At 44.4% G+C, this 14,013-nt stretch overlaps 1 protein-coding gene across 3 annotated transcripts in view; it reads left to right on the top strand.

Annotated features, from left to right (window-relative positions):
• The window catches only part of slc8a3 (solute carrier family 8 member 3), a 124,359-nt gene extending 111,323 nt beyond the window's left edge, over positions 1-13,036 (top strand). For 2 of the 3 annotated variants that reach the window (XM_056426039.1, XM_056426042.1), the window contains 5 exons: positions 365-382; positions 5,101-5,225; positions 5,577-5,676; positions 9,202-9,474; positions 11,347-13,036. In XM_056426039.1, the coding sequence (XP_056282014.1) occupies positions 365-382; positions 5,101-5,225; positions 5,577-5,676; positions 9,202-9,474; positions 11,347-11,723 (893 nt within the window). In that variant the 3' untranslated portion in view covers positions 11,724-13,036. The remainder of the gene's footprint in view (positions 1-364; positions 383-5,100; positions 5,226-5,576; positions 5,677-9,201; positions 9,475-11,346) is intronic. The other variant, XM_056426041.1, reaches the window with a different exon arrangement.
• The last annotated feature ends 977 nt before the right edge of the window (positions 13,037-14,013 follow it).

The following is a 14,013-nucleotide window of genomic DNA, read 5'->3' on the forward strand; positions in this document are numbered from 1 at the left end:
TCATAAAGTGTTGAGTTAATGTCGGGCTCATAGCTGGAGATCATGATGCAAAATATCCTGCCTTTTATTTTTTCTCTATCTGACATTCTTTCCCTTTATAAACCTTGATTGTGCCGTTTGTGGTCATAAAAATATACAGAATAGCACATTATTTCCACTCCCTCGGCCAAGTGAATAATCAGTGCTCCATATATTACACCTCAGGGTCAATACGCAGCCGTTCTCTGAGGTCATTACATTTCTCTCCTCCTTTCGTCCTGATGAAAGTTTCTTCCATTTCCACTGCTCACCCTCCTTCTGTTTTCTCCATGCCTTCCTCCCTCCTCCTCCTCCCCCTCCTCCCCCTCTCTTCTCTCCTCCACAGCCCTGTTGTTAGCTGACGGTAAGCTGTCCATTCCCCCCTAAGCATCTCCACTAACCATCTTGTGTGTGTGTGTGTGTGTGTGTGTGTGTGTGTGTGTGTGTGTGTGTGTGTGTGTGTGTGTGTGTGTGTGTGTGTGTGTGTGTGTGTGTGTGTGTGTGTGTGTGTGTGTGTGTGTGTGTGTGTGTGTGTGTGCTGCGGTTTAAACATCAGCCCTAAGGGGGGGTCTCGGTTGCATGACGTGAAATCTCAGAGGATGACGGTTTAGAAAGGTTTATTTTGCCGCCGATGAAGCTTCTGAGTCATGACTTGGAGCGGTTTGATATGAATAAACTGCGTGCCAGCGCCGTTATCCTCCTCCACTGTCACCTTAATAAACAACGCGCTCTTCTGCTGCCTCTCTCCCGCACTTAATGATGGATTTTCACGCTAATCAGCGGATTTAATTCATCAGAAATCCATAAATCTTGTTCTCCAGTCAAGAGGAAGGTACAAACATTTGATAACCGCTGGGATAAAAAATAAATAAAAAATCTGCAGGTCCAAAATTAGAAAAATGCAATTACCTCTGTGGGATTGTGTTATTATTATTTTCTCCTTCCCTGTCAAGGAAATGGTGTCATGTAGATGCTGCAGCGCGGAGCGGCTGGATAATCATTTTTTAAACATGAGCAGAAGAAGTCCTGTCAGGACTTGAGGGAACACACGGTCCTGTGTGTGTAATTGATTTAGCTTAAAAGTGTGTGTGTGTGTGTGTGTGCCGGTATTCATGTGCACTGGTATATTATGCATGCCTCTGCATGTGTGTGTGTGTGTGTGTGTTTGCGGACACTCCCCCTTATCAAGGGGACCGGGCTGTGATCTTTAATGGCAACGTTAATATTTAATGGTAAGCGTGTTGTCAGCAAAGAGCAGCATGGAGGGGTCTCGGCCCCGGGGGGTGTCGCACGAGGGGCCCTTTGGATGCACCGCCGCTCCTCCTTGATCGAGGTTGACAGCACAGCATTGGTGTTAAGGCGCTTTTTGTCGTGTGCGATGCACTCGGGAGCTCTGTGCAGCATCCTAGCTTCTTTCTTTCCAGCAGAGCCACCCAGGACCGGTCCGATAGGCAGATAGGGGACAGACCAGGTCTGAGGCAGAACCGACGTTGAATGGAAGGCCTTGAAAAGTCCTTGATAGTGTAATTGTTCCGTCAGCTATGTCCTACAATCAGCGCTTCACATCCGTATTGTGAAACCCTTTGATGAACATTTTTGTTGATATAACTTTTATTTATTTTTTCCACTTTTTTTTATTATTAGACAATTGACATTACATGTGCAGATTTTCACATGATGCTTATTATATTTTTTACATATTTATAGAAAAAGGTTTAAAAAATAGGATAAATAACAAAAAAGAGACAGAATGAAACAAAAAAACTAAAAGAAAACAATGTATAAACCAGGGGGTGATCGATTCACTATTGTAAATTCATTAATTTATGAAAATCAGGTCTATGAGGTGTTATGTATGTAACCCATTTTTCCCAATATGTCAGAAACTGTTCCAATTTGAAGTAGTAGACAAATGCCGTTATCTTCTCCATGTTATAACTATATATATATATATATATATATATATAACTTTTAAAGCTTCATTTCATAAAGAATCACAAGACCTATGGGCACAAATGTTCATTCGAGAGCTTTTAAATTGTCCACTTGCGATATAATTTCCTGGAGCTTTTAACCCCACGCAGTCTCCATCAGCGGGTGGAGGTTGCTCAGTCGTCATGGAGATGGATCTGTTGACATGCAAGCTAAACGGATGCTCTGATTTTATGGGTGATTCCCGTCAGCAGCTCCATCCCCTCATGACGCCAGAGCAAACTCCATTAACTGATGAAGACTGTGTGATTGAAGACGGCTCTGGGAACGACCAAACCAATCCAACCCTCCTGTTACCTTTGGGGTTAATTTGACCCCATTCAATGTTTAACGTCTCCAAAAAGAAAATTGACATCATTTTTTTTGTTTCATATTTCATGACTTTTCCTAATTTTTTGGGGACAACTGGGAACACATATTCTTCTTTGGGGTCAATTTGACCCCAGGCTGTTTTTCACTGTCAAACATATAAGAAATATCAACATTTTTATTTATTTAAAAGGCTATTTAGGTAGTCAACAAACAAACATATAGTACTCGACACTTAAACTTGGGAAACAATATTAATTCTAATAATTTTCTGGAGGTTTTAATTGATGGGGTCAAATTGACCCCAAGGGTAAAAGTTGTGAGTAAATGTGAAGGTAACAGGAGGGCTACTAACACTAAACTAGTCGGTGGACATTGAGTCGGGTTGTTTTTTGTCAAACTGACAAATGTGCATGCAGACAGTTTGGGGTTTACAGGTTGTTTTTTTCTGAGATTTCCCCCGACCCATCAGAGTGCAGTTGCCGGGCTCAGGGATGAGTCCTAATCCTCCCTACAGCCATAAAAAGTAGTGACAGAAAACTGCCGTAAATACACTGAAAATGATGTCAGCGGGCAGGTGAAGTCACTTTCTGCTGATTGGTTGGGGCCTAACGCCACCAGACAACCCGCTCACCCTAAAAATAAGTCTCTAACATCAAGATAATGTCAGGAGGTTAGAGATGGGTATCGCAAGACAAATGGGAATATTTGCATTTTTGCATTTTTTTTTCAAGTTACAAGTATTTCTTGACAAAGTGAAGTCCTCGTTATGACATTTGAGTACCTTTAAAGTCATTATTAACTCTTCTTAGATAACAGTAGAACAATGAAAAAACTATTTGCCTACGCAGTGTTTTGTGTTTTTTTTTTTATCAGGCCTGCAAGTTTGTGTAACCTTTACAATTTTTTTATTTTATTTATTTTAAATTTATTTAACCAGGAAATGCCTCATTGAGATTAAAAATCTCCTTTACAAGAGTGTTCTGGCCAAGACAGCAGCAGTAGCACGTCACACAAAGTTTCAGACAATATAACATAAAACAGTGACAGACAATATAAAAAACAAAAAACAAAATCACAGCATGAAATAAAGCCAAAACTAAGACTCAAGTCAACACAACCCAGCTTACACAGGAGCACATACCTCCGTCATATAAAACATCTACAACTAGATAATAACAAAGTTGGAAGACCACTTTGCACTGATTGAGTGTGACGGACTGCGGCTGCATAAAACACTCCACATAGTGGAGGTCTCCAATTACTGCATTCCAAGAGGAGCTCCTATCTCAGACTCTGGCTATGCATGAAAACTGAATCCCCAAAGTAACTATTATATTATATTAAGAGCCTTCCTGATGGCCTTCCTGATGGTTCACCAGAGAAGAGCTCATGAACATCAGGGAACAACTCCAGCGGATTTATTTGTTACTGGACATTCTTGTACTCCAGCTGCTGGTGCAAAGGGTGGAGAATCTGCTTTACCTCAACTGATCCTACAGCACTGTTGGACCTGGAATCTTTATCATTCACCTAAATATAGACAGTTAATTAAATGCCCTACCAGAGAAGAGCATTCTCTCGAGCTGCACTGGGAAACTCTGACCACGTCATGGTTCATCTGATTAAGCTCTGCAAACCTGTGGTGAGGAAGTTCAAGAAGTGGACCAGTGAGGCTCTGGAGGATCTGATGTCTTCAGGACTGCTACCAACAGCCTGGATGAGTACTCAGCTTCTGTGAGGACAGCTGTATTCCATCCAGCTCCAGGGTGAGTTATAACAACGACAAACCCTGGTTGCTAAGACTGCAGAAGGACCAGGCATTCAGGGACCTGTACACAGAGTCCAAATACAGGTTTCAGCAGCTCTCAGCAAACGACTCTGCTTCTGTCTGGAGAGGGCTCAGGCAGATCACCAACTACAGGCCCAAATCACCCCACTCCATGAACAATGTGCTTCAATGAGTTCTACTGCCGCTTTGAAAGACAATGGAGCAGTCCTGAGACCATCCCCACAGCCCCATCAACAAGCCACAGACCATCAGCCCACCCTCCCCAGCCCATCAGGGGCTCACACCTCTGGAGCACCCTCCATCAACTCAGCATCCTGGAGAGCAACAGGCTGTTCAAAAGCAGAACCCCCCTCCACCCTGAAGCACTGTGCTGACCAGCTGTCTCCGGTGTTCACCGACATCTTCAACACCTCCTGGAGACATGCCACGTTCCAGCCTGCTTCAAGGCCTCCACCATCATCTGTCACACCTCAAGACCATCACCCATCCTCCAGCATCTGGATCCTGTTTGTGGACTTCAGCTCTGCTTTCAATACAATCATCCCGTCCCTGCTGCAGGACCCTGCAGGTGGATCACAGACTTCCTGACCGACGGAGACTGACCACCTGGTGACCTCCATCATCTCCCAGGACCTCAAGTGTCCATCATCTGCTCCTCCATCAAGATTGTCCCCAGGACTACCACCTCTTCTTCCACCTTCCTCTCTCCTCCTTCTTCCTCCTTCTTCTTCCCTCCTCCAAACACTTCACATTATTTGTTGTCTTTCTGTCGTGTTGATTGTTGTTTGTTTGTCATGTAATAAAACTGTTTCTGATTCTGATTCTGATTCTGATAAAACAAACCGCGTCTCTCCGTAGAGCCTGAACTTTACAAAGGCTGAACACAGTCAAGCTGAGGAGGTTTTGTGTGGATGCAACATGCTAATCGGCTGAACATCCTCATATTTTGACACTGTGATTCCTTTTTTTTTTTTATTCTCCTCCCTCAGATGCACCAGACAGGAAGATGTCATCCGACGAGGAGGAAGCCAAGCGGATCGCAGAGATGGGAAAACCGGTGCTGGGGGAACACGCCAAGCTGGAAGTCATTATTGAGGAATCATACGAGTTTAAGGTGGGAAAAGGTCACCCGTCAAACGCAGCCTGATTATTGCTGCCGGAGCCAAACAGATAACAGATACACATTTCTAATTTTAGCACTTGCTCTTTAAAGGCCTGCTCAGCCACAGTGATGCCTTTCCAGAGATGTGGCTCATATGCATCCTCTAGCCCTCCTCAAACAAACGATACACCCACCATATTTGTTTCTGGCATGTGGTTTTTTTTTATCGCACGGAGGTTTTCTGCTGTCTGCGACTGGATGCCACTGCCATCCTGTGGCGAAGCTCGTGTATTATTTGTGTTTTTCGGCAGCCTGTGAGGATAAATAACGGGGTGTGTTTCATTCTTGTATTGTTTCTCACAGAGCACAGTGGACAAGCTGATCAAGAAGACCAACCTGGCCCTGGTGGTGGGAACCAACTCCTGGAGAGACCAGTTCATGGAGGCCATTACAGTCAGTGCAGGTACTGGTTCCATTGGGCTGCACACACATATACTGTATTCCTCACATAGACACCTTATTTGGCACTTTACTTTACTTTACTCAGCACTTTACTTTGTTTTCCCCCTTTATATTTAGTATTAGTATTAATATTTAGTTTTTAGTATTTAGTTTTGTGTTTTATATTTATTTTCATTGATGCTCTGATGTGCACCGCTGCTGTGATTTTTGAAATGTCCCCACTGTGGGACGAATAAAGGAATATCATATATATATATCATATATATATCATATCATATATATATCATATATATATCATATCATATCATATCATATTGGCTTTGATCATTTTAAATAATGGAATTGTTTTTATGTTTTATATTTGAATAGTATTTCAATAGATCCCTGATTTGTCTAATTTTTGTAAACTGCATTTATTTATCATTAAATTTAATGATTAATGATTATCGGTGATATGCATTGTTACTTTTAGGAGCTTACATTGTTGACGGTTTAACACAGTCTAAATGCTAATTTCGAGACTCTTTAAGGTCAATATGACCCCAGCTATTAAATCTCCTGAAAATTATTTTAATATTGTTTTCCAAGTTTATGTGAGGTACTTTATGTTTGTTGTTGACTCCGAAAAAACACCGACATTAACATTTGAATCGTCAAATTGACCCCAGGCATACACTTAGGTTAAATATTGAATCGGGTCAAAATGACCCGAAGGCAACACAAGGGTTAAAGGGGATGTGTGTGTAAAGACTGTTCTGTGCTTGTGCCCATACATTTGTGTTTCTGAAGTACCCACTAACAATCATTCAACAAGCCATTCAGGTGAATCTCCCCTTCCTATATCACAAGTAGGTTCACTAGAATATAGGAATATGCATCATTTTAGGAGGGGAGCTTAAAAAAAAGACAGGCGGTGAAACGGGCGTATATTCTTTCTGAATATGAATAAATGTATATTCAGAAAGACAGTATGAGGAAATTATTGATTGACATTAAGGCATATAATCTGGTTATGACCCAAACTACAAGTATGAACCTGGAAAGTAGCATAAAATATCCGCTTTAAAGGAATAATGTGTCCTTTTTGGGGAATTTGTTTATCCACTTTCTTGCTTTATGCTAAGCTAACTTATATATAGCTTCCTCTTTAAACGGCGGATACGTGAGTGGTATCTATCTTCTCATCCAACATCTAGGGAAAGGGCCTCAAACCCATGTTGCATGATAATTATATAAGATAAGATAAGATAACCCTTTATTAGTCCCACAGTCGGGAAATTTCAGGATCACAGCAGCAGGTGCATCTTAGAGCATTAATAAAATAAAACACCAAACACAATGACAATACTAAATACTAAAATTAAAATACTAAATATACAGAGGAAACTAAATATACAAGGGGAAAACAAAGTAAAGTGCTGAGTAAAGTGTTGAGTTTGCCAGCATCTACAGCGATCTACTGCAGTTTGTTGTGCAGCCTGACAGCAGTAAACCAGTATCATTGATACTGATTTTCCAGTGACAAATAAAATCTCTACAAATGAACCTTCATTACCCGGTGGTGCAGTGGCACTGTCACCTTACAGCAAGAGGGTCCTGATCCGTCCTCCTGTGTGGAGTTTGCACGCTCTCCCACCCAAAGACATGTTCATTGTGTTCATTGCAGACTCTAAGTTGCCCGTAGGTGTGAATGTGAGCGGGAATAGTTATTTGGGAGTTTTTCCTGATCCGATGTGAGGTCAAAGGTCAAAGGTCAGGGATGTCTATGTGTACAGATTGTAAAGCCCTCTGAGACTAATTTGTAATTTGTGAAATTGGGCTCTACAAATAAATGTACTTGAATTGAATAGGATAAGCGGTGTGCAGCGTCACACGTGAATCCCGCTGCGAGCCTCACTGCCTTTTTAAATTTCAAAATGTTTCCCTGAGATTTAATCCTTCTTCAAACGGTGCTTCATCACCACTAGCCCACTTTCCTCCCAGCTGTAAGCAGCTCTTCCGTTTCCTTTGTGCAATGCATTGTGGGACTATTGTGTCCAGTCGACAGCGCTCTCTTCAATCGACCTTATTACCTTCGCATTGAAAATGCGGAAGGTTTTGTTTTGATCGCCGTGTATTTATTTATTTATTTGTATGCATGTTACTCGCATAACTCAAAAAGTATTCAACCGAATCGCATGGAATTTGGTGGGATGATTGGTTATTATCCGGGGACCATTTGATTAGATTTTGGGATCGATCTGGTCAAAGGTCAAGGTCAACATCTTCTTTTTACCATAGCGCGGTCAATTTTGATCCAATTGGCATGCAACTAATGCCAAAATGTTCATAATTCAATGCCCAATCTTGTGATATGCGACGGTCTGCGCTCTACCGAGTGCCCGTTCTAGTTTATTCTGGGATTCTGTCGGCTTCACGCACACGTCAATGCGTGACTTCAACTCAAATCTGCACGATGTATCTTGGATTGTGCGACAACTTTAGTGAGAGAAGAAGTGTGTGACATCATCAGCTCTGCATGTTTAGATGAGGAGTAAAAGTTAAAGTGTGAACTAAAGTCTGAAGCGGCAGTCGTATACGTCCAGACTGTGTCCATTGTCCTCCTGTTACACAACAGAACCCTCAGGCTGTAGTGACTGGAAAGAAGTCATTTTAAGAGAGTGTTGTTCTCTCCCTCCCCCTCTCTGTCACCACTCATCTCCTTTATCGATCCTTAATCTCGCCAACGCTTTCCAACTCCGGCTCTTCATCCTCCTCCTCTTCTTCTTTGCTTTTCTTCGTTCCCCGTCATACTCATTCGCTTTTTCATCTTCTATCTCGGTCCCTTTCCACTTCCTTCTTGCTCTCTCCCTCTTCTCCTATTATGTATACTTCCCCTCCGCCACCTTTCATCTCTTTATCTTTGTCCACCAAATATTCTGCTACACCTTCATCCTCTCCTCTCCTCTCCTCTCCTCTCCTCTCCTCTCCTCCCCTCCTCTCCTCTCCTCTCCCCTCCCCTCCTCTCCTCTCCCTCCTCTCCTCTCCTCCCTCCTCTCCTCCTCCTCTCCTCTCCCCTCCTCTCCCTCCTCTCCTCCCCTCCTCTCCTCCTCTCTCCTCCCCTCCTCTCCCTCCTCTCCCTCCTCTTCTCCTCCTCTCCTCTCCTCTCCTCTTCTCCCATCCTCTCCTCTCCTCTCCTCCTCTCCTCTCCTCTCCTCCTCCTCTCCTCTCCTCCCCTCCTCTCTCTCCTCTCCTCCTCCTCTCCTCCTCTCCTCCTCTCCTCTCCTCTCCTCCTCTCCTCCCTCCTCTCCTCCTCTCCTCCTCTCCTCCCCTCCTCTCCTCCTCCTCTCCATTCCTCCTCTCCTCTCCTCCTCTCCCCTCCTCTCCTCTCCCCTCCTCTCCCCTCCTCTCCCCTCCCTCCTCTCCTCTCCCCCCCTCTCCTCTCCTCCTCTCTCCCTCTCCTCCCTCCCTCCTCCTCCTCTCCCCTCCTCTCCCCTCCTCTCCTCTCCTCCCCCCCCCCTCACTCTCTCTTCCCACTTCTCCCAAGCAGACGAGGATGAGGAGGACACGGGGGAGGAGAGGCTGCCGTCCTGTTTCGACTACGTCATGCACTTCCTCACCGTCTTCTGGAAGGTGCTGTTCGCCTGCGTTCCTCCCACCGACTACCTGAACGGCTGGGCCTGCTTCATCGTCTCCATCGTCATCATCGGCCTGCTCACCGCCATCATCGGCGACCTGGCGTCTCATTTCGGCTGCACCATTGGCCTCAAGGACTCCGTCACCGCCGTGGTGTTCGTGGCGCTGGGCACATCCGTGCCAGGTGAGGCAATACAGTCGTGTTTGGAATGAATCGTACATATTTATGTTGGGGTTTTTTTAAGTCTAGTTGATGGATTATGAGCTTCTTTCATCGTTTGAGTACAATGCGTGTCTTTATGAGGTTTTGAGACTCTTCCAGATGGCGGATATTTTTATTTTCTCCAAACAGACATTTTCAACTTCCGCAAGAAAACGTTGGCTCGGTCAGCATTTGTGTTATTAAAGGTCCTGCGTGCGGCATTAATAAATCATCAACCGCATTCATTTTGAAAATATAAATATAAACATGACACACAAAGTAAACCAATAAAGAGAAGATTGCCGGCCTCCACTGGCCTCAATTTATATATTATGAGTGATGGGTGGATTTGGCAGGAAATTGAACATTGGCTTCCAGCATGTTTATCTTCTTCAGGAAACTGAAAGGTCCCGGGGGGGAAGGTGGCGCAAGGTAACAGTGGGAGATGCCGTTTATTTAACCCCAGACCAACAATGAATTACACAATGAGCATAATCATGTTTATCGGCTGTGAAATCCTTATTTTTTTACAGATAGATTAAGTTTCATAAGCATCATATGATATATATTTAAATGAAACGTTTTTTGTTTCGTTCATATTTCCCTTTGTGGTTCAAAGTGGACGAAGTGGAAAAGATGACATCATGTATTTATGTGCACCAATCACAGTGCGGCAACCTTTGACTGAACATGTAATGTCTCTCTCTCTCTCTCACTCTCTCTCTCTCACTCTCTCTCTCTCTCACTCACTCACTCACTCTCGCTCTCTCACTCACTCACTCTCTCTCTCTCACTCACTCACTCACTCTCACTCACTCTCTCTTTCTCACTCTCTCTCTCTCTCTTCTCACTCACTCACTCTCTCTCACTCACTCTCTCTCACTCACTCTCACTCACTCACTCTCACTCACTCACTCACTCTCACTCACTCACTCACTCTCACTCACTCTCTCTCTTTCTCACTCACTCACTCTCTCTCTCACTCTCTCTTTCTCACTCACTCTCTCTCTCTCTCACTCACTCACTCTCTCTCACTCTCACTCACTCACTCTCTCTCTCTCACTCTCTCTCTTTCTCACTCACTCACTCACTCTCTCTTTCTCACTCACTCACTCTCTCTCACTCACTCACTCACTCACTCTCTCACTCACTCACTCGCTCTCACTCACTCACTCTCTTTCTCACTCACTCACTCTCTCACTCTCTCTTTCTCACTCACTCACTCTCTCACTCACTCACTCACTCTCTCTCTTTCTCACTCTCTCACTCACTCACTCACTCTCTTTCTCTCACTCACTCACTCACTCACTCTTTCTCACTCACTCACTCACTCTCTCACTCTCTCACTCACTCACTCACTCACTCACTCACTCTCTCACTCACTCACTCACTCACTCCTCACTCACTCCTCACTCACCACCTCACTCTCTCACTCACTCTCTCTCACTCACTCACTCTCTCTCACTCACTCTCTTTCTCTCTCTCACTCTCTTTCTCTCACTCACTCACTCACTCTCACTCACTCACTCACTCGCTCACTCTCACTCACTCACTCACTCTCTCTCTTTCTCTCACTCTCTCACTCACTCACTCTCACTCGCTCACTCTCTCTCACTCACTCACTCTCTCTCACTCACTCTCTCTTTCTCACTCACTCACTCTCTCTCTCACTCACTCACTCTCTCTCTTTCTCACTCTCTCTCACTCACTCACTCTCTCTCACTCACTCTCTTTCTCTCTCTCACTCTCTCACTCACTCACTCACTCTCTCTCTCACTCACTCTCTCTCTCTCTTTCTCTCACTCTCTCTCTTTCACTCTCTCTCTCACTCGCTCTCTCTCTCTCTCTCTGCAGACACCTTGGCCAGTAAGGCATCCGCGGTCCAGGACTCGTACGCGGACGCCTCCATCGGCAACGTGACCGGCAGCAACGCCATCAACGTCTTCCTGGGCATCGGCTTGGCGTGGTCGGTGGCGGCCATCTACTGGCACACGAAAGGGAAGCCGTTCGTGGTGGAAGCCGGCTCGCTGGCCTTCTCCGTCACGCTCTTCACCATCTTCGCCTTCCTGGCCATCTCGGTGCTGCTCTACCGGCGCCGGGCCCACATCGGCGGAGAACTGGGCGGGCCCCGGGGACACAGACTGGCCACGTCAGCCTTCCTTTTCGGCCTGTGGTTCCTTTACATCCTCCTCTCCAGCCTGGAGGCCTACTGTCATATAGAGGGCTTCTAAACCCACAGAGACAAACACGCAGGGCTTCAAAGTACAACTGCAGAGCTAAAAGAGTGAACTCTCACTGTGGAATTTGGGTCAGTCTTGTGTTGTATGAAAGGACAAGAGAGGTAGACCCAGGGTTTTCCCAGACGCCTCCATCCCAGAAGCCCCCCCCCCCCTCCTCTCTCTCCCCCTCAACCCCTTCTGTAAGGATGCTTGGAGGTGAGTATCCTGCCCTCTAGTGCCGACAGCTGCAGGAGAGCCGTCCTGAGCCCGCGCGAGCGTCCTCACAGTCGGGATCGAGTCACCGCCGAGTCCAGAAGATGCCGACGCCTGGTGGTCCTGCATTCCACTGGAAGAGACTGCAGCCTAATATCCGGGGAGAGAGCTGAGCTTATCAGAGGTCTCTATTTTTCTCAACATCTGACGAGAACCACTTTAAAAAAAAAGTATTTTGGGGATAAAAATGCAAAAAAAATAAAACGACAAAAAAAAAATAACACACACACACAAAGAGGGAATAAAATAACTATTTTCTGATCCATGTTAAGGAATAGAAAAATATGATATTGTAAATGGGAATATGTTGTTGAGTGACAGTGGCGATGGAGTCGTAGTATTTATTTTTGTTTGCAAAGTCTCCTAAAGAGCACTGCAGAGTTATCAGAAATCACACAAAGAAGAAGAAGAAGAAGAGGAAGAAAAAGAGCAACAGTGTTCATACGAATCCCTATTCAAACAAGCGAGGAGGAAGAGGTGGACACAGTGAACACGGTCAAACTGCCCTGAACATTACTTCCGTACTCTATACGTATCTATATATAATATATTTTCTGTATATTTTGAATATTTGTTTAAATGTGGTCACCTTCTGCTCTAACAACAGAGAATTGCTGTGGCTCAGCGGTAGGGGGGGTCAAACTATATACTGGAACGATGTCTTCACATTTCTAAGAGTTATGTATCTTGCCTATAGGTAAAAGTATGACATTTTATTTATTTACTGATATCTTGGTCTCGCTCGAGTTTTCACCTTTTCAATCAGAAAAAAAACGAAGAAAAAAAAACTGTCGCTGCAGGGGTAAATTCAGAGGTATTTTTGTACTCTTCCTTCCATGCACTATCGTTCTATTTATGGAGACTTCTACTTCAACGAGCCAATATTAAAGGTGTCACGATGGACTGAACAGAGTGCCTGTGGAGGGAGAGGCGTCTGCAGCCGCCCACACCGACGAGCTCTTTGCTCAACTCAAGAGTTTCTTCCAAAAATGGTGCGTGCCCATCTTTAAAGCTGCATTAATATATTTTTTTTGGGGGGGGGGGGCACTTAGGGGCAGCAGAGCACAACATCTGCCATTGTGTCAGGCGCTTTGACGTTTAGCGGAGAACCCGTATGTGCCGCCGTGGTTCCTCTGTTGTTCCGTTAGCTTCTGTATCTGAGCACAAAGTTGAGTTTCTCTCATCTGTCGTTCTGAAAAACGTTAATCGTATGCCTGGGTTCCACTTTTTTTTTTAAAGGAGTATCTAAGAAGATCAAACCTTCATGGTAGGCTACCATCAAATTTCTTAAATGGCAATTAATGCAACAAGCTATTGCCCCGACAAAACTTTTACCAGTGCGTTAGCTTAAATATTTTCCTAACTTTCTGCCTTAGCCGTGATATACACCAACACTCTCTAATTACATTATTTTCCTGACACTTTAGCTGTAATTTCTACTGTAAAAAATCATCTAACTTTAACCATTCAAGGTCAATGCTTAACCTCAACCATCTCGCCAGAGTTTTGCAAAACACGGGTTCCCAAAAGGCTTTCTGGCGCTTAGCGGAACAGCTAGCTTAGCCATTCGTCTCGCCTGCGGACTGCAGCCTCATTCTGTCCAGCGGGAACATTAATCCTGAGATTTACGGAAAACACAAGTTAAATGCCACTGAAAACATATTTATACTTTAGTTCATATTCTTTACCTGAACTGCCTTGTGCTTATTTACACACCTAGTAGACACACCGCAGCGTTAGCATTCATTTGGAGTCTTTTTTTCTTCTTTTTTTAAACGGCTGATAAACGTTCGTCCGATTTTCACTTTTATTTTAGATTTGTTGGCTCCTGACGGAAATATCTGGCTCTTCAGCTGCTAAATGCTCCACTTTGGTCACAGGCTGGATGCGATGGATGTTTGGTGCTGTGAAGGTATCATGCAGTAGCGTTAGCTGGAAATGCTAACAGATATTTTGGGGAACTGCAGGCTTTTGGATTTTTGAAATGGTGCAGCGTTAATAACAAAGAACAATCTTTCTTTTCTTGACG

Source organism: Pseudoliparis swirei, chromosome 11, assembly GCF_029220125.1.
Source record: "Pseudoliparis swirei isolate HS2019 ecotype Mariana Trench chromosome 11, NWPU_hadal_v1, whole genome shotgun sequence".
Lineage (NCBI taxonomy): Eukaryota > Metazoa > Chordata > Actinopteri > Perciformes > Liparidae > Pseudoliparis > Pseudoliparis swirei.